This window comes from Carettochelys insculpta, chromosome 4, assembly GCF_033958435.1.
Source record: "Carettochelys insculpta isolate YL-2023 chromosome 4, ASM3395843v1, whole genome shotgun sequence".
Classification (NCBI taxonomy): domain Eukaryota; kingdom Metazoa; phylum Chordata; order Testudines; family Carettochelyidae; genus Carettochelys; species Carettochelys insculpta.
In genome coordinates this window covers 100,661,286-100,684,631 of record NC_134140.1, presented here as the reverse complement: position 1 = coordinate 100,684,631, position 23,346 = coordinate 100,661,286, and the positions used below count along the sequence as shown (strand labels likewise).

General features: G+C 40.7%; 1 protein-coding gene and 1 long non-coding RNA gene across 2 annotated transcripts in view; one reads left to right on the top strand and one right to left on the bottom strand.

Moving 5' to 3' along the window:
- FGF2 (fibroblast growth factor 2) overlaps window positions 1–22,898 on the top strand; it is a 45,509-nt gene extending 22,611 nt beyond the window's left edge. The window contains exons 2-3 of the mRNA XM_074993355.1: window positions 11,780–11,883; window positions 22,713–22,898. Coding sequence (XP_074849456.1) covers window positions 11,780–11,883; window positions 22,713–22,898 — 290 coding nt within the window. The remainder of the gene's footprint in view (window positions 1–11,779; window positions 11,884–22,712) is intronic.
- Window positions 85–3,045, bottom strand: LOC142012684 (uncharacterized). The gene is made up of 3 exons (XR_012645424.1): window positions 2,632–3,045; window positions 689–841; window positions 85–419 (listed from the first exon to the last, which is right to left on the bottom strand). It is a non-coding gene; the product is annotated as an uncharacterized LOC142012684 (long non-coding RNA).
- Window positions 22,899–23,346: the final 448 nt, after the last annotated feature.

Sequence of the window (23,346 nt, the reverse complement as noted above, 5' to 3'; positions counted from 1 at the left end):
CGAATGTTTGTGGTGGAAAAAGCTTTTCATGAAGGAGTTGGAATGCTCCAGCCTATAGTGGAAAGTTGGTTAAGTCCTTAGCAATCAATGCTGCTTAATGCAATTTTTTCAGCTTAATTTACAGAGATTTCTCTAGGAGTATTATTCAAATATTCGTCTATAGATATGTCTAAAATATAAATATTCACTGACCTGATTAGCTCTACCTGCAGCCTGTAGGTCCATATTTGTCCTTTTAACATCATAAATGGTTATGAAATATGTGTATATCTACAGTTTTATTCCCTTTTCATTCCTGTTTCTGTAATGACATGCAGGCAGACAAACAGCTGTGCATGCAGAGACCTTTGTTGGCTTCATTTGGATTCTCTATAGACACAGGGTCTGTCTGTCCACTGAACTCTTCCAGGAATCAGAACCTGTATACAGAAAAAGAATACTTACTCACATAATGCATGTAGAAGGTTAAGATTGATGTGTTAAGATTGATGTATGAAAAATTTTGTAGTCATTCATTCTTCATTTAAAGTTTCATACAGCATCCATTGGGATTTGATTAAATAGATATTTGTAAAAATTGCTAAATTCAACAGAGCCTCTGTGGGGAAAAATTGGAAAACAGTTTTTACATGTACAATGGGGCCATGTTAGTGGTGTAATAATGCAGAATAAGGATGGGCACACTTACCCTCTTTAGCATTCCGTCACAGCAGGTGGCTGATCCAGCTTCTACTGAAGCCAGTAGAAATTGTTCTGATTTGAGTGGGATGTGGACTGGGCCAGAGAAGCTATAGTTCAGCATCCAAACCATCACCAAATGCTAGGAGGCCAGAGCTGGGTTCTAAAGAAATACATTATTTAAGGTCATCTGTGACTGTATTACTCCCAGTGTTCCTGGGGGACATTATCTCTGCTCCTGCCTGTTTTTCTGTATATGCTTCTTCCTCAACTGACCATCCTGTTTCTTGCCCATGAGATGGGTCTAGTTCTGGAACTTTTAAAGGAGACCTTTTCATGTTGCTCAATAGCTCTGTGTAAATACTAAAGGCTACCTTCTGCCTAGGAACAGACCACACCATTTTGTCAGCCAGGGAGGAAAACTTAGTCTTTTCCTCACCCATCTCCAAAACATCATAGTCAATCAGCGAAAGAGGTTGAGTGGGAACTGCTGGCTATTAAACAGAGCAAAAACAGCCGGCTGTTTGGCATGCAAAAATAGTGGAATGATACAATATTATGATGCTTCCTGGAGGTCGGTGGGCAGGATTGTTGCCCAGGGATTTCTTTATCCAAAGCAGTGGTAATTTACATGTTTCTCTCCAGGACTGTCATGAATAAATCAATGGGGATACAGCTCCATTGTCTGATGAATGTATGATGCAAACTAGAGTGCTTTTTGCCTAAAACTACTTTTATTAGATCTCAAGTGCACACAATATATATGCTCTAGCAGTAGGTTTAGAGAACCCCAAACATTAATTACTTCAAGTGTGTCATGGTTTCGCATGACCAACAGCCAGGCTTCTAGGGGCTTTCCTTCAGTCCAGATGATAGAAAGTTTAGGTTTCAGATCCTTGCCAAAGAAAGGTTCCCTTGGACTGCTCCAAGGCATTTATTTTTACTTAATCTTCTATGGCTAACTCTCACAAAATACAAAACCCTTAATAGGTCACCAGTTCTCCTATCTTTGACAAATTGCTCATCTCTTATCAGAGAAGCATTTTTCATGGGAACAATAAAATTTTCAAGGTCGCTCTTTGCTCACTCTCTTCCATTCTTTTGGCCTGCTAACTCTTCCACTCCTCCCGTTCTGATCAGAAAGTCTGCAGCTGCAGCCATTTGGCCTTACCTATGAGAGCCCTGACAGTTATTCAAGTTATGTAGTGTTCTGCTTTTAATCGGTGATGGCTTAATACACCGAAAATGGCTGCAGTTCAATTTAGTCACATTCTGGGATTATAGAAAATTATAAAACCAATGTGTTTAAATTAGAAGTCTAAAATTAGTTATCTGTTTTTATTTCTAAATAAATTGAAAAATAGATGGAGAGGACCTTATTTGGTGGCTTTAGTGGAAATTCAGAGTCAGATCCAGGACTTGGGTACGATGCTGGAGCTGAAGCTGGAACTGGGGTCACGAGCCAAAGCAAGGGTCAGAACTGGAGTCAGGATTGGAATGGTAAACTGAATTCAGGCTGGAGAAACCAAGCCAAAGGTTGGAACAAGAGTCAGGAGCAGGGCAGGAAAGCAAAGACTAGACTGGAGCAGATGGGTCAGGGCTGGTACAGGGGTTGGAGGTAAGAACAGAGCAATCACAGCTGTAGTTACATATATTGACCAACTGTTGATCTCTGGCAGGGCTCTAATAGTTGCTCCCACGCAATCAAGAAAAAAGTGTGGCCTGCTCTTAGCTGAGCTAATGGGTTTCCATAGCCTGTTGGCTTGCTAGCTATGCTCCATTATAGTTCCTCCTCTCCTAGGGATCCATCCTTTTAAGGTGCCCCTTGGTTCTGGTTTGTTAGGATGCTACTGGTGAAATTCCTGTAACTGGACTGGGTATGGATATTTATGAGCTCCTGGGATTATTTTTCTGGCTCAGTCCCCTTCCATTCTAAAAGATGATGGAATTTACCTGGCTCATCTGAGAAGACAGGATTTGTTGGACCTCATGCTCTTCCTGTCCTTTGATCACTGTGTAGGATGGTTATGGATTCATCTGACCAGGGAAGATCTTGTTGATTGGTTTGAAAAGAGAGAGAGCTTGAAGGACTTCAGGAGCTTGAGTTTGAAGGTCACTCTATTTTCTGGTAGGTAGGATGGGGGCCGGATTGTTCCATGAATTGTTCCTTATTAATTTGTTGGAGATGGAGGACCGAGGCTGTAGCTGCTTGTATGGGGTTTTCTGACAGTTCACAAAGACCGCACTTTGGGTGAAGGAGTGAGTTGCATTACTGTGAATGAATTCTGCCAGGCGTATCAGGGGAACCCAATCATGTTGATGAAAATTCACAAAATGGTGAAGGTAGTAATGTTCCGTTCTCTGAACTTTTTGGTACCTGAATGCATGCACACTGGATTACATAAAACAAGTTTATTGACTACAGGAAAAATATTCTAAGGGATTACAGGTAGTGAGGCATAAAAGCCAGAGTGTGGTTACCAAAAAAAATGCTAATATTTAACTTGTTTTATAAAGTCCTAAGCTGACAAAGTGAGAGGGTTTCCACTGTGGACATTCCAGAAGGGACCTCCATGTTAAGCTCATCCCCTCTCTATGTTTGGTCTCTTTGGGCTGCTCAAACTATAAGCTGCCAGGACATAGATGGCCCACCTAGTGAGTGGAGCAAGATCTCATCTGATGGTTGCAATGTCAGTTTGGCATATTGGCAAGTGAAGATGTAGCAGACAAGTAGCGGGCTAAGGATGAAGCCAGGATTAGTGTTGAGGAGGGAAGCTGAAGGTTAAAACCAGAGCTGGGATTGGCATACCAAGATGAAGAGTAAGCCAAAGTCAGGATGAAGGAGCCAAGCCAAAGGCTGGAACAGGAGTCAAGCTTATGAGCAGGGCAGGGAGGCAGAGACTTGACAGGAGCAGAAGGAGGTTAAGGCTGGAAGACAGCATGCAGACAGGAGCAGGGCCAGTGCAAAGGCAGGTATGGCACACAGTGAGTAGGTGCTGTGCTGGTATCATAATTGCAGGCTGTAGGTTCTCCTGCCCAATCAGTAAAGGTATGAACAAGCTAGAGAAAGTCCAGAGAAGAGCAACACGAATGATTAAAGGTCTAGAAAATATGATCTAGGAGAGAGGAGTTGGAAAACAAGTTGGGTTTACTTTAGTCTGGAGAACAGAAGAGTAAGGGTGATGAAGACATAATTTTTCTCCCTCCTTGCAACAAACTTCTCCTCAGAGTTTAAAGATTAAATTTCGGCAATGAAAGTTTACATTGGACATGAAGGAAAAACTTCATGGGATCATGTCTACGCTACTACATTTGGATGTTTCTCTTGCCAATATAACTTTCACAGCTTGTGGAGATGGTTTTATTATGCTAAAAGGAGACCTTTCTCCCACCGGATTAGAAGGGGTACACAAGCGATCTTACAGCAGTGTTACTGAATTAGGTCAGCTGTTCTCTTGTAAGTTGTCTATTGTAGACAAGTCCTAATTCTCAGGGTGATTAAACACTGGATTTAACTGCCTAGGGGTATTGTGGAATCTCCACTGCTGGAAATTAAGAACAGGTTAGACAAACACCTGACAAGGATGGTTTAGATTAAGGTGGTCAAACATTTTGGTTTGAGGCCACATTGTGAAGGGAAATTGTGGCTACATCTACACTATGAGATAAATTCGAATGTATTAAAATCGATTTTATAATGCCATTTTTTTAAATTCAGTTTTGAGTATCCTCACTTCCCACAGGCTCCCAACAAATTTGACATACAGCTTCCACACTGAAGTCACCAAACTGTTGCAGAAGTGCATTGTGGGAACCTATCCCACAGTTCCCTCAGCCCCTCATTCTGAACCAGGTGCAGCAGCGCTTTCAGTTTCCTGGTCCTGCGGCTTGGGGGACCTGGGAAACTGACAGCACAGCAGCTGTAGTCACTTTCCTGGCTCCCACTAGTACAGTAAACCCTCCATTTAAGGGACTAATAGGCAGGGAAGGGACGTCCGTTCTTCCTGCTGGTCCATTAAATGCGAGGGTTCACTCCCCTCCCTGCACCCAAAAACACTCCCCCCACCAAAAAAAACCCCTCTCCAAAAAAAACGAACCCCTGCCACTCACTGGCTCGGGTGGAAGAGCTGCTGGAGCCTGCTGGCTGGCAGCGCCTGGTCCCAGGTGGCCAAGGGTGCCTGCGGGATGGGCACCTGCCTGTGTGCATCTGGCCCTGCATGGCAGGGGGTGCCTGGGGTGCCTGGCCCCGCATGGCAGGGAGTCCCTGGTTGCAGGGTGCCTGGCCCCATATGACGGGAGCTGCTTGGCCCCGCGTGGCTGGAGCCGCCTAGCCGCGGGGTGCCTGGCCCCTCACGGCAGGAGTACGGCAGCCCTGGTCAGTTCCCAGCTCCCGCTAGTAGTGGGGAGCTGGGAGCCAGGTGTAGCGCATAGCTTTGTGGGATACATAGGGGACACTTGTGGAGGCTAATAAATTTGAATGAAAGACATGGAGCTTCCACACCAGTTTTTATTTGACATTTTAAACTCGAGATTGACACTATACCCATCTGTTAATATTGACATTTTGTTATTGATATCAGGGCAGACTAAATCGAGCTAATGATATTTACAGTGAAGACAGTGATTTTTTTAATGTTGAGGTAGCTCCTTTAAATTTGATCTTATCTTGTAGTGTAGACGCAGCCTGTGTCTCCCTGTCCCCTGATTCCTTGGGACCCCCTGCTTCTTATCCAATCTCATGCTCTCCACCTCTTGGCTGAGCTGTCTGGAGCACTGGGAAGAATGAAGGCTGGGTGGGGAAGGGCCAGGCTGCTCAGCAAACCCAGGGAGTTGAGCTGATTTTTCTCAGCATGGATGTTCCAACACCATCCCGCTCCTAGGTGGTAGTGTGGAAGATGAATTGAAGGATCTGGTGGGCCAGACAGTGGCCATAGTTTGCTCTCCTCTAGTTTAGCTGATATTTAATCCAGTCCAAAGTGCAGGGGACTGTACTAGAAGACAGCTCAATGTTCCTTCTGATCCTAAGATTCTATGAAACAGCAAGGAATAGGCAGTGACATTAAAAACATGGTTTTATTTTGTGGTTATTGTGCTGCTTTAGAGCTTTAGAATAGTATAGCATGAATTTAGCTGTTAATCTAGTATAAGTGTTGATGAATGCATTACTCTTTCAGAATATACCTTACCCACAAAAGGTCATCATGTCAAAATACAGTATCCAAATAGTCAGAAGTTTCACACTTGGGAAGGAGCTCATCTTTCTTTATATATTGTCCTGCTTTGCTTTACCCACTTATTGGAACACTTCAAACACCATTCTGTTGACAGCTCCTCTAAGCACTGAATTTTGACTGTTGCAGTTAACTGTAGAGGTTGCCATCGATTTTTATAGAAAAGTATCTTTGTTCACATGATATTCTGTTGGCAGTTTCCACACTGTGGAAATCTGAAACTCCATCCTGAATTAGCAGCTGGAGAAAGGGTTTGGAAGTGATCCCTTTGTAAAAAGCATTTTTCAAGACAGATTGACTTCTTATGAGAACTTTTGAAGTACCTGGAAAAACAAAACAAAAACCAAACAAACACAAAAACCACCTCTGCCTCAGTTGCTAATGAAATGGCTGTATAAGCTCTGCTCTGCTAAATCCAAGTTGAAGATATTCATATGTACAATTGCAGTGTTTTTTACTGTGCTGAGTACTTAAGAATATGAAGAATATTGTGATGAAATATACAACCCAGCTCTGAGGCACATGTGACTGGAGAACTGGAATCATCATTTAAAACAGAAGCAGAAAACAGCTTTGTAACACATGCATTGGTGAGGATATGGGTCTGCACAGCCTTGAATTTGCTGCTACATTACCTTAGAGCTCATACTTCCCTTTTGCGACACGTGAGTGACACATCTCGCCAGCTAACTTTTGGAAGAGCAGAATATGAACTTGCTTTTGGAACTGTCCAGGCTGCTTTGCATTGGAGCAAATCTAGAATAATGCTTTTTTGGGGGGTGGGGGCCTCAGGGGCTGGAGGGAAGGAACAGGTAAATATAAATTGTAGTAGAAATGCTGAGAAGTCTTTCCTTTACAGTTGTTTGGGCATCTTCACGGTAAATCACTTTACACTTACTCAGGACATTGGAGGGCCAGGCTGGGAGGCGTAAAGCATCTTCGGCAGTATCTGTATGTGTACGTCTGCACTAAACACCACTGGCAGTGGCGTGCGGCACATGTGTAGCTACGCACCACAGTGAAAAGCAGGCCTCGTCCATGCTACTCATGTAGCTGCACATGCCCAGGAGTGTTGGAACAATTTGTATGGTGGTGAGGGTTGAGAGTCATTGACATAAGAGTAGTTTCCTATCCCATACAGAGTCTTAGCTTAGCTAACTGACAGCTTTAGTTTTACTGGTGTGATGCTGCTTTTATTTTACAAAGATTACTAGTAGTGACAAATGTATCCAGTCCTTGTTTTTCTGTTGTTTTTTTTTTTGACAACATGTCCAGGTTATTATATTGGCACAGGTATATAATAGACTAAGACAGCCTGACAACTTAGCTGTAGTTTCTGAGATCACAGAAGAGAATAATAGAACTGGAAGGAACCTCGAGAGGTTGTGTTGTCAGAAAACTAGCACCATATATGAACTGGTTTTTCATACCTTTGCACTTGGCATTGATTGTATTACTTAAAGACCATGTCAAGAATTGGTAACATGGACAGCAAAATACCAGATCACTCCACAAGGGGGGGATCCCATTCAGGGGAGTGAGTGCCTGAGGAAGGTATGGAAACATGCAGTTTAGTCCCCCCATTTTGTGGGCTGCTTGGTTGATCCATTGTTTAAAACAAAGAAGGAAGAAAACCCCTTACTGTAAGTTAGTTTTGTGAGAATGAATGTTTCCTACCACAATTGTAAATAAACGCATGTTTAGAGGGTAGCTCTTTACTGTCATGTCGCGTGCTCGTCCGAAATTTGACAGAAATCTTCCCTTATTATTACGTTTCCAAAGAGTTCTATTGCAGAAATGATACTCTGAAACAATTTACATGCAAAATAGAAACTAGGACCAAATTTAAAATGTCCATTGCTACGTATAAAATCAGTTAATATTTTATTCTTCCTTATAATGCAGTTCACCAATAACTGTCAAAGCAGAATGTTAGGTACTGAATGTCGTCATCTTTACCTCTGTTGGAGATGGGGGCTAAGTTACTTTCATTTTTCTGCATAATTCATTTAATTTGCCATTTAAAGCGGTCAGTTGTTGTGGCCTGACTAACTTGGCAAATTGATAACCTGAGAATTTCATACAACTGCATTAGTTTCATGTGATCTGTATGCTATACCTTAAACTATTTGACTGTGACCATTTTCTTTTCAATTACAAATTTTACATTTAAAAATGTTTTATATTTGTTAGAAGGCATTTATATTGTTAACTTATTTTTTTTTACACAATGTATAAACACTTAAGCAATCTCTGAGTCCAATATTGTCAGAATTTCTTCTGAATGTTCTCTTAATATTTTGAAATTAAGGTTTGTGATTTGATTTGCATAATTCTTCCAGGTTTTTCATGTCCAAGGCGAAAGGTCAATACCACTGAGATCCTAATTTCTGTGGAGGACATGATAGCCGCGTCTATGCGAGCCGGCTACTTCGAAGTAGCCGTGCCAACTTCGAAATAGCGCCCGCCACGTCTACATGTGGCGAGCACTATTTCGAAGTTGAAATCAACGTAAGGCGGCGAGACATCGAAGTCGCTATCCCCAACAGGAGATGGGAATAGCGCCCTACTTCAACGTTGAACGTCGAAGTAGGGCACATGTAGACGATCCGCGTCCCGCAACATCAAAATTGCGGGGTCCGCCATGGCGGCCATCAGCTGAGAGGTTGAGAGACGCTCTTTCCAGCCCCTGCGGGGCTCTACGGTCACCGTGTGCAGCAGCCCTTAGCCCAGGGCTTCTGGCTGCTGCTGCTGCAGCTGGGGATCCATGCTGCACGCACAGGGTCTGCAACCAGTTGTCGGCTCTGTGGATCTTGTGCTGTTTAGTGCAAGTGTGTCTGGGAGGGGCCCTTTAAGGGAGCAGCTTGCTGTTGCCCAGGAAGTGCTTGTCCGCCCTGTGACCCTGTCTGCAGCTGTTCCTGGCACCCTTATTTCAATGTGGGCCGCTCTGGTATGTAGACGCTCCTGCAGCGCCTACTTCAATGTAGTGCTGCCCAACGTCGACATTGAACATCGACGGCACCAGCCCTGGAGGACGTGTAGACGCTATTCATCGAAATAGCTTATTTCGATTTCGCTACATCAAAATAAACTATTTCGATGTAGCATCCCCGTGTAGACGTAGCTGATGTGATTTTTTTTTAAATATTTTTTTTCTTTTTCCAAAATAATGTCTCAGTTTTTTAGAGTACGTTAGTATAGGGCCAGATCTGAAGCCTATTGAAATGACTGGATCGAGGCATGTAAATATGTGAGTTAGCACAGTTGTAATGTATCTTCAAATTTTCACTAAAACCCATGTTAGCTAACATAAATCAAAGATCCCTGGAGCCAATGACATATTGGGCTGACACAGTTAAGGCACCACAGTTTCACCAATGGTATACAAGAGTGATGTGGCCAGCACAATCATCTTTGATTCCAACTCAGTGGAACAGGTACTCATTTTGCGGCTGGATAACTGGACGTGCTGTCCAGTGTGAGAGTGGGTAGGACTTAATCTCACATTCTTCAGGAACATAGTCAAGTGCCTTAATCAGTCAACTACTGCACTTCACCTATGACATAGGTAGCAAAGGAAACCATTGCATTATCCATTTTATTAATAACCTTATCAAATATTAAAAGTGAAAACTATAAAAATTCAGTTTGTCAATACTTTGTCTCTGTTTACTTTTTCTCATGATCAACAATGAAAGTGAGGTTAGTTTCACTGTGGGGTACTTAATGCTGCAGTAGTTTTGAAAAACTGCATGTTTGTTTAAAACAACACTTTCTACAGTTAGAAAAAAGAAGCGAAAACAATTGTACAGGTCTCCAGTTTATTACAAAATTCTTTCTCACAATTTAAACTTTGGAACATAATTAATTTGACAGCATTCCCTAACTTTCTGAACGACATCAGGAAGTCTAATGTACCATTGCCCGATGTAACCAATGTTACTTTTTCACACATACTTCACAAAAGTGTATCTAGGTAAATCTCATAACTGTTTGGTGATTGTTTCCACATACTCCCTTCCCACAAAGGTGGCCTGTATTGCAGATTTCCTGAAGAGACAAGTAAATTTTTGGTTTAATAATTGGTTTAGATGGGAATTCTAATTTTGACACTTTAATGATAGCCTCCATTAGTAAACACTTTAAATACCTGTTTATAACTAAACAGGTTTCTATGCTACATGGAAAAGTTGGACTATTTCAGTATTGAAAGTCCATTTTGGGGACTCTACACAAATAAGGTGAATTGATTCTTTCCTCTTTTTAATGCAAAAATGGTGTAGGCAAGTGATGATTCATGGGGCTCCATTTGAATCACCATAGAGTAAGGCAAATATTTTAGTTCAATCTGACTTTATTTTTTAATGTGTTTGATTACTGGATTTTCTACAAACTATTATAAAGCCTACAGGAAAATGCCAAATCAGAATAATTGATAATTTTGATCAATACTTAACATAATAGGCATCAAGAAATTTCTTGCCCTCCCCCTGCAACTGTCCACAGATTTTTAAAATCTCTTAATTTGCGCAAGTTTCCCTGCAGGATACTTTTGAGGAAAATTAAAAACATTATTTAAAATGTTTTTCATTATAATTTGGTTAAGTGGGTTAATCTAATTCCAGGTAGAGTTCTATGACTTCGCTGGTCTGTTTCTTACTAGGTCTGTATAACATTAAGAATAATGAGCCCACGGGCTGCTATTGTAACACAAACACTGTAGTAAGAGACCTTAAGATGAAACTACAATGCAGATTCATATCTTCAGTGCATAAATATCTAATGTCTTGTATCCAACAGTCCAGATTGAATCTAGATACTTCCGTACATGTAAAGTGTAAGTAATAATGACTTAGAAATGTTAGTAAAGATGTTACTTAAAAAATTACATAGAAATTCATACATCCTATGAGCAGTTAACTGTGCTGCACTGGGAGACTAAACTCAGTAATTAAAGAGTGAAATAAAGGGAGTTCCACCCTTTTTAAAAATGTGAATGTCATCACAGCCTTACCTATAACTCCCCAGTACAGCCCAACAAGTATTCCTAGTAGTTCCCAGCAGGACTGGCTGGGGAGGGGAGGTTGGGAGTTGGCTGAGTACAAGCACCTCTTTCTTTTTTTTTAATTTTTAAACTAGGAAAGGGAGAGAAAAAGCACTGAGTATTCTTGTGGGGTTTATAAACTGCTGATTCTGTCCTCCACTAGAAGCATGTGTGTCCATGTAAGTATGCAGGATCCCTTTATAGGGGTATAGTGCAAATCTGATGGTAACTCTTTAGTTTGGCTACTTCTACACTACAGAGATCTTTCGAAAGAAGCTCTTCTGAAAGATCTCTTCTGAAAAAACTTCTTTCAAAAGCGTGTGTCCACACACAAAAAAGTGACTCAAAAGAGTGATCTGCTCTTTCAAAAGAGAGCGTCCACACAGCCCCCGCTCTTCTGAAAGAAGAGGCCAGGGATCAAAAATCAGGCCCCATGAGGACTGCTCTGTTGAAAAAAAGGTACTGTGGAGCATCTCTGTTTTCCTTCATAAGAAGCTTTTGAAAGGGGCACTCTTCATGATACAGGAAAGGAAGAGCGATTTCAAAAAGAGTGCTGCATTCTTTTGATTTACATTTGAAAGAAAATGTTTTGTGTGTAGATGCTCCATGGGATCTTTCAGAAGAGCCCCCTTCTTTTGAAAGAACTTGATAGTGTAGACATAACCTTTGTGTTGTATTACGCATTTTCCTTAGAAGTGGAAAAATTTAATTTTCTGATTATAAGCTCCCTGTTATAGGCTACATCCAGGTCTTTATCCAGCTTAATCTTTGTTGGATGTTGAAATTGCTATGGCTTTAAGAGCTGACTTTATCTTTTTGTTCCTAGTCAAATTGCAACTTCAGGCAGAAGAAAGAGGAGTGGTGTCAATCAAAGGTGTATGTGCAAATCGTTTCCTTGCCATGAAGGAAGATGGCAGATTATTGGCATTGGTAAGCAACTCTAAGTTTTCATTGCTTCTCCTTCCTTTGTGCATAGCAGCTGATGTTCCAGAAATAGAAGTTAATCAACTACGAGTGAAATTGAGTTGTTCATGGACAAATTCTGCCCCCAGCACCCATCCTGAGTAAGAAGGCTAGGCACTAGAAAGATGTGGAGGTATTGTTCCCTGCTCCTAGGAGACAGAGCCCAAATATTGTGGCTCTTGCCTGTAGAGATTTAAGACCAAGAGAGAACACTTAGGTTGCATCTACACTATCATATAAATTTAAATTTAAGGCAGTTAGCTCGATATTACCAGGTGACTGTCTTCACTATAAATAACATTAGCTTGATTTAGGGATCACTAATACTGATATCACAATGTTGTCGGTACCTGGTGGGTTTAGCATCAAGCTTGAACTCAGAAGTTTGCATAAAGGCCAGCGTAGAAGCTCCACATCTTAAAATCAAATTTATTAGACTCCAGAGGTGTCCTTCAGTGCTTCACTCTGGCTGTTGCTCTCTTGGTGCACTGAAATTAGGTAATAGGAAGGCCTTGAATTTCAAATCGGGACATGGAAGCCTGTGGCTGTGGGCTCATGTTTGTATGAGAACTTAAGAAATGTCTTTCTTTCTTTGCTATTAGCACTGTGAGTGCGTCTACCCATTACAGAACGCCCCAGTACGGAGTTCGTGGTACCTCTACGCTTGGTATTTCTTTCTGTGCTGCCTGGTGCCAGCTGCTGCTCCCTCCCCCACCACACACACACCACATGGCAACAAGGCTGCTGTAGGTGTTGTGCTCGTGTAAGAGGCTGAGAAACTTCTTATTGGTGGTTTACATTTGTGCATGAACCACCTTCCCTCCCCCACGGGCACCATGTGGTCAGTGTCTTTCTCACGCTCAGCCACATCACGTGGGCAGCCCCTGAACCATTTAAAGGACATGCTTCCTGTTCAGTGCTGACCATGCTGCCAAGCAGCACCATGTCCTGGATTGCATGCAGTTAGGGCTCCAAGGCTGGGAAAGATTTTCAGGGGCTTGCTGCCACCAGGGGGAAGTCTCCCCTGGCAGCTAAGATAGTCGGGGGGACTACTTCAACATTTCAGCCGGCTATGCAGCTGCAGACCACGGCACCCCCCGCCAAAAATATTTTCAGGGGCTTGCTGCACATTGTAGACACCTACTGCTTTGATATTTCTGTTATAGAATCTTTTTCCAAACATTGCCTATTGTTCTTCATGTTTTGACCCCTCAAAAACACAGTGTATGAGATTTCACTGTCATCCCTGCTGTTGGGAATGTCTGTGTAGTGAAGAGGGAAGACAAAAATTTTTCCTAGACTTTTCCATCCTCATTCTTCTAACTCTGCATCCCTTCAGGCAGAGAAGAATGGGTGGAGGGCCAGTTGAGAATACAATCTGTCCCTGTGTTATTTTCAGGGATTGGATGCAATCACATGAGTCAGTGGATGGCCAGTTGAGAACACAGCCCTTGCAGAGGAGCCTTGTAGTGCACTGCAAAGCCAAATACCCTCGCCTCAGCAACTTCCCTTCTTCCAAAACTTCACTAACATCTCTTTCTTCAAGCTTTTCAGGGTCCCTGTGTTATTTTCAGGGATTGGATGCAATCACAGGAATGGGAACAGTTAGTGGAGGCCAGTTGAGAATTCAGTTACAGAAGAAACTTTGCCATCTCAGTGGATGCCCTACTTTTCCTTCCTTCCAATGGGAAAAATGGACATTTGCTTAGCATGGGAGGGGAATGAGGAAAATGCAATGTGGGAAGATGTCAAAAACCAGCAAACATACCCAGAATGCCACAGGGATGAGGGAACTGTGGGATAGGTTCCCACAATGCACTACTGCAACAGTTGATGTTTGCCAGTTGAATGTGGCAGCAATAAGTCGACTTAGTGAGGTGCATGTGGGGAGGTGAGGATAGTCAAAATCGAATTTACAAAATTGATACTAATAAATTTGATTTTATCTCATAGCGTTAAATGCAGTGTTAGTGAATTTGATTAAATGGGATCAGGTTTCTTTTTTTTTTAAATTTCACTTCTGAGATTTAAACTACTACCAGCGGTACAATAATCTTAAATGCCACTTGTCAGTGAAACCAATTAGAAGGCCAAAAGCTGTTTTTTCAAATTTTGTTGGATTTTTTTCCATGACAACAGTCTTTCACAGTTTTGTCTTGATAGTGTGTCAGTTTCTTTTGTTTTGCATGGGTTTATTCACTACTTGGGTTATTCTGTAACCCAGCGATGTGAATGTTCTGTGAAATTCTTCTTAACTTGCATTAGTTCCTAATATCCAGCTAAGCACCAATTAATGAAAGATCCAATTGGGCTAAAAGTGTTTTCTGCTCTTCTAGCCCTCAAGCCAGCTGAGAGACCCCTAGTTCAGCCTTCTCTCCCCCTGCCTTCCCATAATTTAGAGTTGGAAGTGGTCTGGGCATGTGTTAATTTTGTAACTAACTTTCTGGATGCCCTCAAGAAATACATACCCAATTCTGTCCTTACTGTTTTGATATCTTCCGTTCCTCCTATAAGACAGAGCTAACAGATCTAACACAGCTACAACACATAGGCCTTCTCAGGGGACCAGGCCACTTCTGGCTTTTGAGAGGACTAGTGATAACAAAATAAATGACAACACATGAAATCAAAATAAGGCTCTCAAAAAAGTGAGACATCATTTTAATATTTTTAAGAAATACTTTTCTAGTCTTATTCTGTGCAGTGGCACTAATTATTGAGGGATGCATGTAAAAACAAATTGTGAAACTTATCAAATGCCAAAAAATTAATGAGTGTCTAAATTTGAGGACCCCTTTTGAGCTTGAGGCCAAGGGCCAGTGGCCTTCCTGGCCTCCCCCTCCTTTGGTCCTCACAACACACAGCTTTGATATTGATAGTAAAACTGTTTTTTCAAGCACTTTTTCTTACCTGAAATCTTTTTTTCAACTATTTTCTGTGGAATTAACCTTTTGACACTCTCTTCCTAGTTTCTTCTTTTGTCTTTTGTCTCAGTTCTGCTTTTTGTGGTTGGTGTTGCAGTTACTTTGGATTAATTGATTCTGACTCAAGAAGTTTATTGGATGTTGGCAATAAGATGAACAAACTGTTTTATCAAGTAACAATATAATTGATGTGTGGTGTCCAACTGTTCAGTTAAAAAAATGCAAGGAGTTGTCTTTGGAACGTTAATCTTTCCCATTTAATTCAAACAGAGCTAACCTGTTCTTTAACCAAAGCCAATCAGAAATTTCTTATTAACTCTTATTTCTTGTGCATTCTGTTTCCTGTTTCAACTGCAGATTTCACAGTTGAATACCTTGTTTTCAATGGCAACATTCTTGCTTTGCCAAAACAGGATGTCCTCAGCCCCATCCTTAAACTTCTTAATGTCCTGATGTATTACATCTAGCATTTCCAATATCCTGTTTCATGATGTTGTTACAAGATATCCTTTCCATAGGGTCCCATGGTATGTAGCAATTGCAGTTTGATAAGTTTAGTAAGATGTTATCCTTAAAGAAATGTGTGATTTTTTTCTGTTGCTTACTCATCTAGAATTCTCTCTTAAACTCTGGCAAAGTTGGGTAATTTGGCATTCCCCATCTGAGCCTGTATACTACTTCAGTTTGGTAGTAGACAAGATATTTTTCTCACAAGCGACCAGATTTTACAATCCTCGTTTAGGCTGAGTGGCACTCACACAAGTAATCCTTTTAAATTCAGTGGAAATGTTCATGAAGGAAACAAAACAGCAGTCATGTATCACTTTAGACTACCAAAATAATTTATTAGGTGATGAGCTTTCCTGGGGCAGACCCACTTCTTTGGATCTTCAGTTTAAGAATTTCCAGATTTGAAGTGGGTCTGTCCCACAAAAGCTCATCACCTAATAAATTATTTTGTTAGTCTTTAAAGTGCTACATGACTGCTTTTTTGTTTTGTGAAGATACAGACTAACCCTGCTACCTCTCTGTGACTATCCATCATGTGAATGAGTGCCACTTAATGTTATGGTTGGAGAATATGGCTACAATTATTTTATTTTATTTTTTTTATAGAGGGACTGTGTAGGTTTGGTATTAGAAACAGACAGTGAGGTCTTTCACCTCAAACACAATGTTGAATGTAGTCTTGGTCAATGTTTAAAACAAAAATACACTGCCATCTTTTGGGTGTATGATGGTTTGTAAAATGAGTCAGTGATCAGAATCCCATTGTCACTGGACAGTGGTCCACATCCTACATGTCACTCTCAAGAAAGAATGAAGAGTGCATATGTCATTTGGTATACACTGTGTTCTCTCTCCTTGAAATAGTCCCTGCAGGTCAGTGTAGAATTACATTTCATGACTGTATACAAAACATAGCAGCAGTGCAAGCTTTTTTGTGGATAAACAGAAGATTTGAAGTTCCAGAGCTATGATCTGGCACCCTTTACATTAACACATGGTTTAAATCGTGATGGGAACTTTCTGAGTCACTATAGGGGCTCGTCTGCATACTTGGCTCAGTCTAATTCTTGACTTCCCCCCCGACCCCTCCACTCTCTGATTTGCTCACCTTGATTGTCTTTTTCTGATTTGTCCTCCTTGCTTGCTGTTTTTGGTTCTCTGTGTCTTAAATATTGAGTCTGTTCTGGTCTGGCTATGGTCTGAAGAAGTGGGTCTGTCCCACGAAAGCTCACTTAATAAACTATTTTGCTAGTCTTTAAAGTGCTACTTGACTGCTTTTTCCTTTACAAAGAGTTTGTCCATAGGATTATTTTAGTGCCTGGCAGGCTAGAGAACTGTAGATCTACACCCCAACTTGACGTGCTCTAATTGATTATATAGAGAAACCCTAAATTGTCTTAAATAATCATTTTTGTCTTTCTAAAATTCTTATTTTCTGACTTGAAAACCTTTGGTTTTTTTCTGAGAAGTATCAGGAATTACAAATCTGGGTCTGCTGAGGAACTCATCTGAAGGTCCTAAATGTGGATTCTGAGCTTTAATATACTGTTTGTTTGTTTGTTTGTTTTTAAAGGCATCTCTTTTCTCCTAAGCATTTCTTGGGCATCACAGTTAAATTTGATGTTAACAAACATTTTAAGCATTCTGAATGAAAAGCACTCCTTTTTCTCATGTTCTAATCTTATCAGTTTACAAGTCATAAGGAGTTTTTACAGGGTAGAGAAGACCAGACTTTCTAAGGTTAATAATGTAGTAGTCATGAAGAAAAATTATTCATACCAGCATGTTGCATCATAAAGAAGAAAAAGCATGCTGTCCTTGTAAACCCAGGGTTGTGAGTTCAGTCCTTTAGGAGGCTATTTTAGGGGTCTGGGACAAATAGATTCCAAAAAAAAAAAAAAATCTGTCAGGGATGGTGCTTGGTCCTGCCAAGAGGGTAGGGACTGGACTCAGTGATTTCTCCAGGCCTCTTCCAGTTCTATGTGATATGTATGTATATCACACCCATTTTTCCACTTTATAGGTGATTTTTACATTTCTAATATGAAAAACATGGGTATTTTCTACCAATTGGAAGGTTTATAGTTTTAATATTGCAAAGTCCCACTCAGGGATGAAACAGGTGAGACTCCAGATGGTTGTTTTAACTACAGTATCTTTCCAGTTCGCATGTTGCATTTTAAGTGAACTCTGGTTTTAGATGGAATGTTAAACCAGTCAGCCTATTTGTAAGGCTAGCAAACTCATCTTTGTAAGCTTCTCTAACTTCTGCACTGCTTGTGGTCTCATCGTTATTTTGATAGTAGACCACTGTAGAATTTCAGGACATGGAATTAGTATTTCAAGATAAATTCTTCAACCACTGCCTCAATATGGTGTGAGTGGAAATGGTGCTGCTGGATGTATTGGCTTTTTTCATAGGAAGCAAAACTACGATCCTGACTGCTTGTGGTCACTTATGGTATGTCTGCACTGCAGTTTGACACCTGTATGTTTCATGCTAGCTGACTCAAGCTAAGGGGGTATTCAGTTGAGGTGTGGATATGCAGGCTTGGGCTCCATGGAGCCTAGGCTCTGAGACCCTTCCGTCTTGCAGAACCCTAGACTGGGGGCTCTGGCCTGATGGTCTACACCACATATTAAACAGGCTCTTAGTCGAAGTCCTATGAGTCTCAATCAGTTGGTATCGGCCAGGTATAGTTTTTTAAAAGAAATATAGACATAGCCTTACAGATCCCTATGTACTTTCTTGCAAAAGCCTTAGCTGAATGACTAGTTTGGCAGTTACATGAAATCTACATAAATTCTGCTTAAAGTCTCAACTGAATCCAGTGGTTTTTGGCCCTCTCGTCCAGTTTTACTGTATCTTATTACAGCTACAGAACTGGCTGTTTTTCAGTAGTGGCTGAGAAGATTAATATATATTTGCACACATCTGAAGTGCTTTGAGTTTTCTATGGTGAAAGGTGCTTGGTAAATGTTGGATTATGGCTTTGTAATCTTTTCTCTTTTGGAGACAGGATACAAAGCATCCCAACAAATACTGGTTTGACCATTTCAGATTTTTAAAAAACATCAGTGATTTAGAGGAGATACATGAGAAGTACAGCACATGGACTCTGTTCAAAGTTTTTCACAAATCAAGAGAAGTATGCAGAAATGGCTGCAAGCATCTATATTCTACTGCCAAAACCTATATTTAGAAACTGAAGTTTGGTTAGACTTTTAATACACAGCAGACTCCTTATTCCATACTGTAGTTGTGCTTTTAGTTGCTCATAGCAACAGAAACCTGACACAGATGTTAGGATTCAAGATTTTCCCCATGTATGTTCACATGCATGCTGTTTGAAACTTGGTGGTTTTCAGGTTTGGGTTTAGTTGTACTCCAGTCTTAAATTAATGGCCATAAAGCATTATAGCAGTTCTGTGGGTAACTAACTTTGCTGATGAGCTCTCTATTAGGGATATATTTTGGTTTGTCTGTTTTGATTCCCTTTCAGGATTTCAGATACACTTTAATGATAAGTTTATACTGTCCTTTGAAAGACTTCTTTCATAGAGGAAATATATGACTGGATGTGATATGGATGAGATATGAATGGGAGGTAGCTCTTTCTTTAAACGAATACTCTATTTTAAATTTTTGCTCTGAGATTCCCCACCCCATTCCCTCATTAAGGATATAATCCTGTAACCAAATGAACCACAACATAATGTCTCTCTGCCTTTTGCGGCCTAAAAAGTTAACTGAACGGCACAGTACAGCTAAATATGGGAGGAGAGATTAGTGTCTCCCAATAAGTGTTGGAGTTTTTGTGTTTCTTTTTTGTTTTGTCTTCCTACCATCCCAACTCCCTCTCTGAAGTGGAGGAAAAACAGTGTATTTCCTCTCTGGTGAGATCCAGGGAGAATTAATCTACTAGTTCTGTACTTATTACTAACTGCCATTAAAACCTGACTAATCTAGAGTGGCTAATTTAAACATCCTAGTGCTATAAATCCAAAGAAATAGTCTCTAAAACTTAATTCTGATGCTTTCAACTTGTCCCTTTAACATCAGTTGGACTATTTGTAGAGTAAGGTACGAGTCAACACAAGTGATGGGGTTAGACTCTGGGCTTGAGGAAGATGCAAATCTGTTCTGCAGAAGATGAATGGGCGTGTATTGGGTTGGTGCAGGAGTTCAGAGATTTAATTTTTTTCCACTATGAGTTTCGAGAAGGAGATTAGCGCAATTAATAATCCCAGATGCGAGATAGATAAATATGGAGATGGGGAAATATTTTGGCCTCAGAAGATCACTACAAATGACTCTTTGTACTGCAGGAATGGCATGCATCTTGATGACACAGGAAACCCATGCTTTCCTGGAAACGTGAGTCATGGAATCCTTAGCTGCATTTGTTAAACTCTGTCAAGAGAAAGATGAAAAACTCACTGGCTCCTAATGAGAGCTTGCAGGATTTTGTGAAGGCATTCAAGAGCTTAAGCTTCACCAAGTAGCAAACTCTAATAGCTCTTAAAAAGAAAAACACAGTTCAGGATGCACTTGGCATTGATTTGGTGAGCGTGGGTTTAGGCAGAAGTAAAAGACCTGCTCACTTTTGCTGTGCTGTTTAAAGTGAAATAATTTGATTTGTGTATATAGTGGAGCTTACAAACACCATAGTTATGAACTGATCAGTCAGCCATGCACCTGGATTGAAGTATGCAATCAAGCAGCAGCAGATATTTAAAAAACAAACAACACCCCCCCGCCCTTCCAAATACAGCATGGTACTGTTTAAGGTAAAATTGAAAAAAAGTTTTAAAGTTCTACCATTGCACAGTGGTGCAGAATTCCCCCAGTAGTTGAACGTGGAATAGACAAAGTTTCTGCCCTTGGTCCTGCAATCTAAATTTATTTATTTATTTATTTTATGTTCAAGATTGTATGTTTCCTTTGAAGTGAGAGAACAAAATTATTAGCCCTTGCAGGAAAACCTGTAACAAATGCATTGCATTACTCCACCTCAGTGAAAACAGGTAATGTTTGAGAGGGCGGAACAGGAGGGAACGCAAACAGTAATGTTTGTGCTCAGCATTAGAAATTTGAGGGTCACAGCTTATTTAATTCTAAACTATATAGGTTGCTTTCCAGAAGTGAAAACAGTAGGTCATTTGATTAAAACATTTCTATAATATGGCTGTCAGGAACAAATAAACGAATGGAGGGTGGGATGTATTCAAGCTCATATGGCATGCTTCTGATGCCACTGGAGTTCTTTAACAAGTTCCTAGTTTCTTCTGTAATGGGTCAGCAACCCCCAGCACGGGTGCCAAGAGTGGCATGTGAGCTGATTTTCATGTGTATGCAAGGTGGGAGCTCAGCCCTGCTCCTCCTGCCCCATGCGGCTGGGAGCTTGCTCAAAGCCATGCTGCTTGTGGATTAACAAAAGACCAGCTGATGTTACCTGCCACGCCCTCAACAGTAAAGTTCTGCATCTTTATATATTTATTAATGAATCTGTTGTAAGTAGGACTATGAGTGACTTTAAAAAGTGTCACTGGCACTCAGACCATAGGTCAAAAGGTCAAATTTCGGCACTCCACCTTGGAAAGGTTACAGGCCCGTTTTATACATTTGAGAGTTTGTGTATCGAGGGCATTGTCTGTCTGTTCAAGAATTCCTTCTAAATGGTAAGAGTACCACCAACTTTGGTATGCAGCTTCCTCTTTTCCTAACTTAAAGCAAGGCCAGGTTTTCTTTGTGCTAGGATAATGGGATGTGCTGGGGATGTGATTGTTTTCCATATATGGAGAGGGAGGGGGCTGCATGGGGGAACAGCTATACTGCAGAGTGACCACAGGGGTCAGGCACACCAGTAAGATGGGGGCTATTTAGGGGAAGGGCCTTTGAAGGTTGCAGTCCATGGGTAAGGCTTCCATACTGGTGCTGGTCATGGTTGGCCCTCTCCCCCTCCCACCACTGGTGCTTGCTCCCATGCCTCACAGTGGAGGACCATCCTAACAAATTGTGCGGCCCTGTGCAACTAAGGGCCCCACCTCCTGTGCAGCTCCTGCTGGGTGCCTGGGCTTCCCTATCTCTGCCTCGCCCTTCTTTGGGCTGCCTTCTGGGGCTTCGCTACTGCCTGACTCCTTTGCACCCCACCCACTTCTCTGACTCCCCCGCCCACATATCTTCCAACCTTCTGCCTGACGCCTGCACCTCCTAGCCTCAGCTCCTCTTTACGTACTGAAGAAATGCCAGGTTAATGTGCTAGTTTCCTGCAATTGCATAATTTTTTTAAAGAATAAAGTAAAACTGCAATAACTGGTTTGTGCTGAAAGTGTAGCATCAAAGATTGTATGCATCAAAAATGATATAACTCTTCTGTGACTGACAAAGTGGGCTCCAGCCCATGAAAGCTTGTACCCGAAATAAATTCGTTAGTCTGGTTCAGTATCCTAAAGATTAATTGGATTACCAGTCTGAATCTTGTATCTGTAAATCTTTCAAGAAATAAGTCAGGCACGGTTTACTGTCAAGTAGGAGTTAGCTTTAGATAAGGAAAATGTATTTTAAAGTATCTCTCTATGTAGGTGGAGAAGGGATATCTTAGTGGTTAGAGCACTGGCCTTGTAAATCCAGGTTTGTGAGCTCAATCCTTGAGGATGCTTTTCAAGGGTCTGGGGCAGGTTAGATTTAAAAAAAAAAATCTGTCAGGGAGAGACTCAATGACAACTTCTCAAGGTCTCTTCCAGTTCCATGATATTAGGTGTTACCAGTTATGAGGCCAGTAATCTGTGCCACAATCAGGGCATGGTATTTTCCCTTTATAATCTCTATTTAAATAAACTTTATTTTCCTGGGTTCCAAAATGTGTAAGTGCAAAGCATATTACCTGAAATGGAGTAAAATTTAGTAGACTTTTTCTTCTCTTAGCTTCCCCTATAACAATGACTAGAATAAATATAATTTCCAATACTTGTTAGATTTAATCTTAAAGACATCTAATTTTAATTATCCCAGTAACAGTATAAGTGGCTTGGAAATCCAGGAGCTACCAATAGCTATAGCAGAGTGGGTTCTTCCATCATTTTTGATAAATGATGTAAAGGAACAAGAAGTGGATGAAGACAGTTGAAGTAATCTAACCCTAATGTTTGCTTTCATGTATTTTTAAATATCAATATAAATTTAATATTCTCTTCTGAAGAACATAAATTTCAAGGAATTAATATCCCTAATTGTGTGATACAAAAAAATTGAATCATCAACTAACTCCTCTCATTTGTAGGAACTCCCATGTGTTTAAGGGAGTAATTTGTTATGCCACAGGGATGAATACAAATGATGTATTTTTCTTTCCCTTTCAGAAATGCGTGACTGAGGAATGTTTCTTTTTTGAGCGCTTGGAATCAAACAACTACAATACTTACCGGTCACGGAAATACTCTGATTGGTACGTGGCACTGAAAAGAACTGGACAGTACAAACCCGGACCAAAAACTGGACCAGGACAGAAAGCTATCCTTTTTCTCCCGATGTCCGCCAAAAGCTGATTTCAGTGGTGGATTCTAAAATCTATGCCATAACACTCTAAAATGGTAGTTTCCTCCATTCCTTCCAAATGTTTGATAACTGATTTTGCAGATGTTGGATTACTAAATAAGTTTGAATAATATAATCTTAATGTTACTGTATGTTTTGAAACAATTGTGCCAGTGTGCAGAAGAAAAAGCACCAGGAAAATTATATAAAAATTTTAACATGAGTGTTTAACCTATTTTCCTCTAGTTAGAGCTATTATATTAGCCTTATGTTAGCTTTACAGTGTAAAGGAAACTTAAAGATGTGCACACATTTACAAGAATATTTACCTTTTAAAAGAAATATATCTACATATATCTTAATAGAAAATATAAGAGTAAATATTGAATTTCAGCAAGAACAATGTCCAAGAGTATTATAATATGGTATAAGTAAGCTCACAATTTAAGATAATCCATT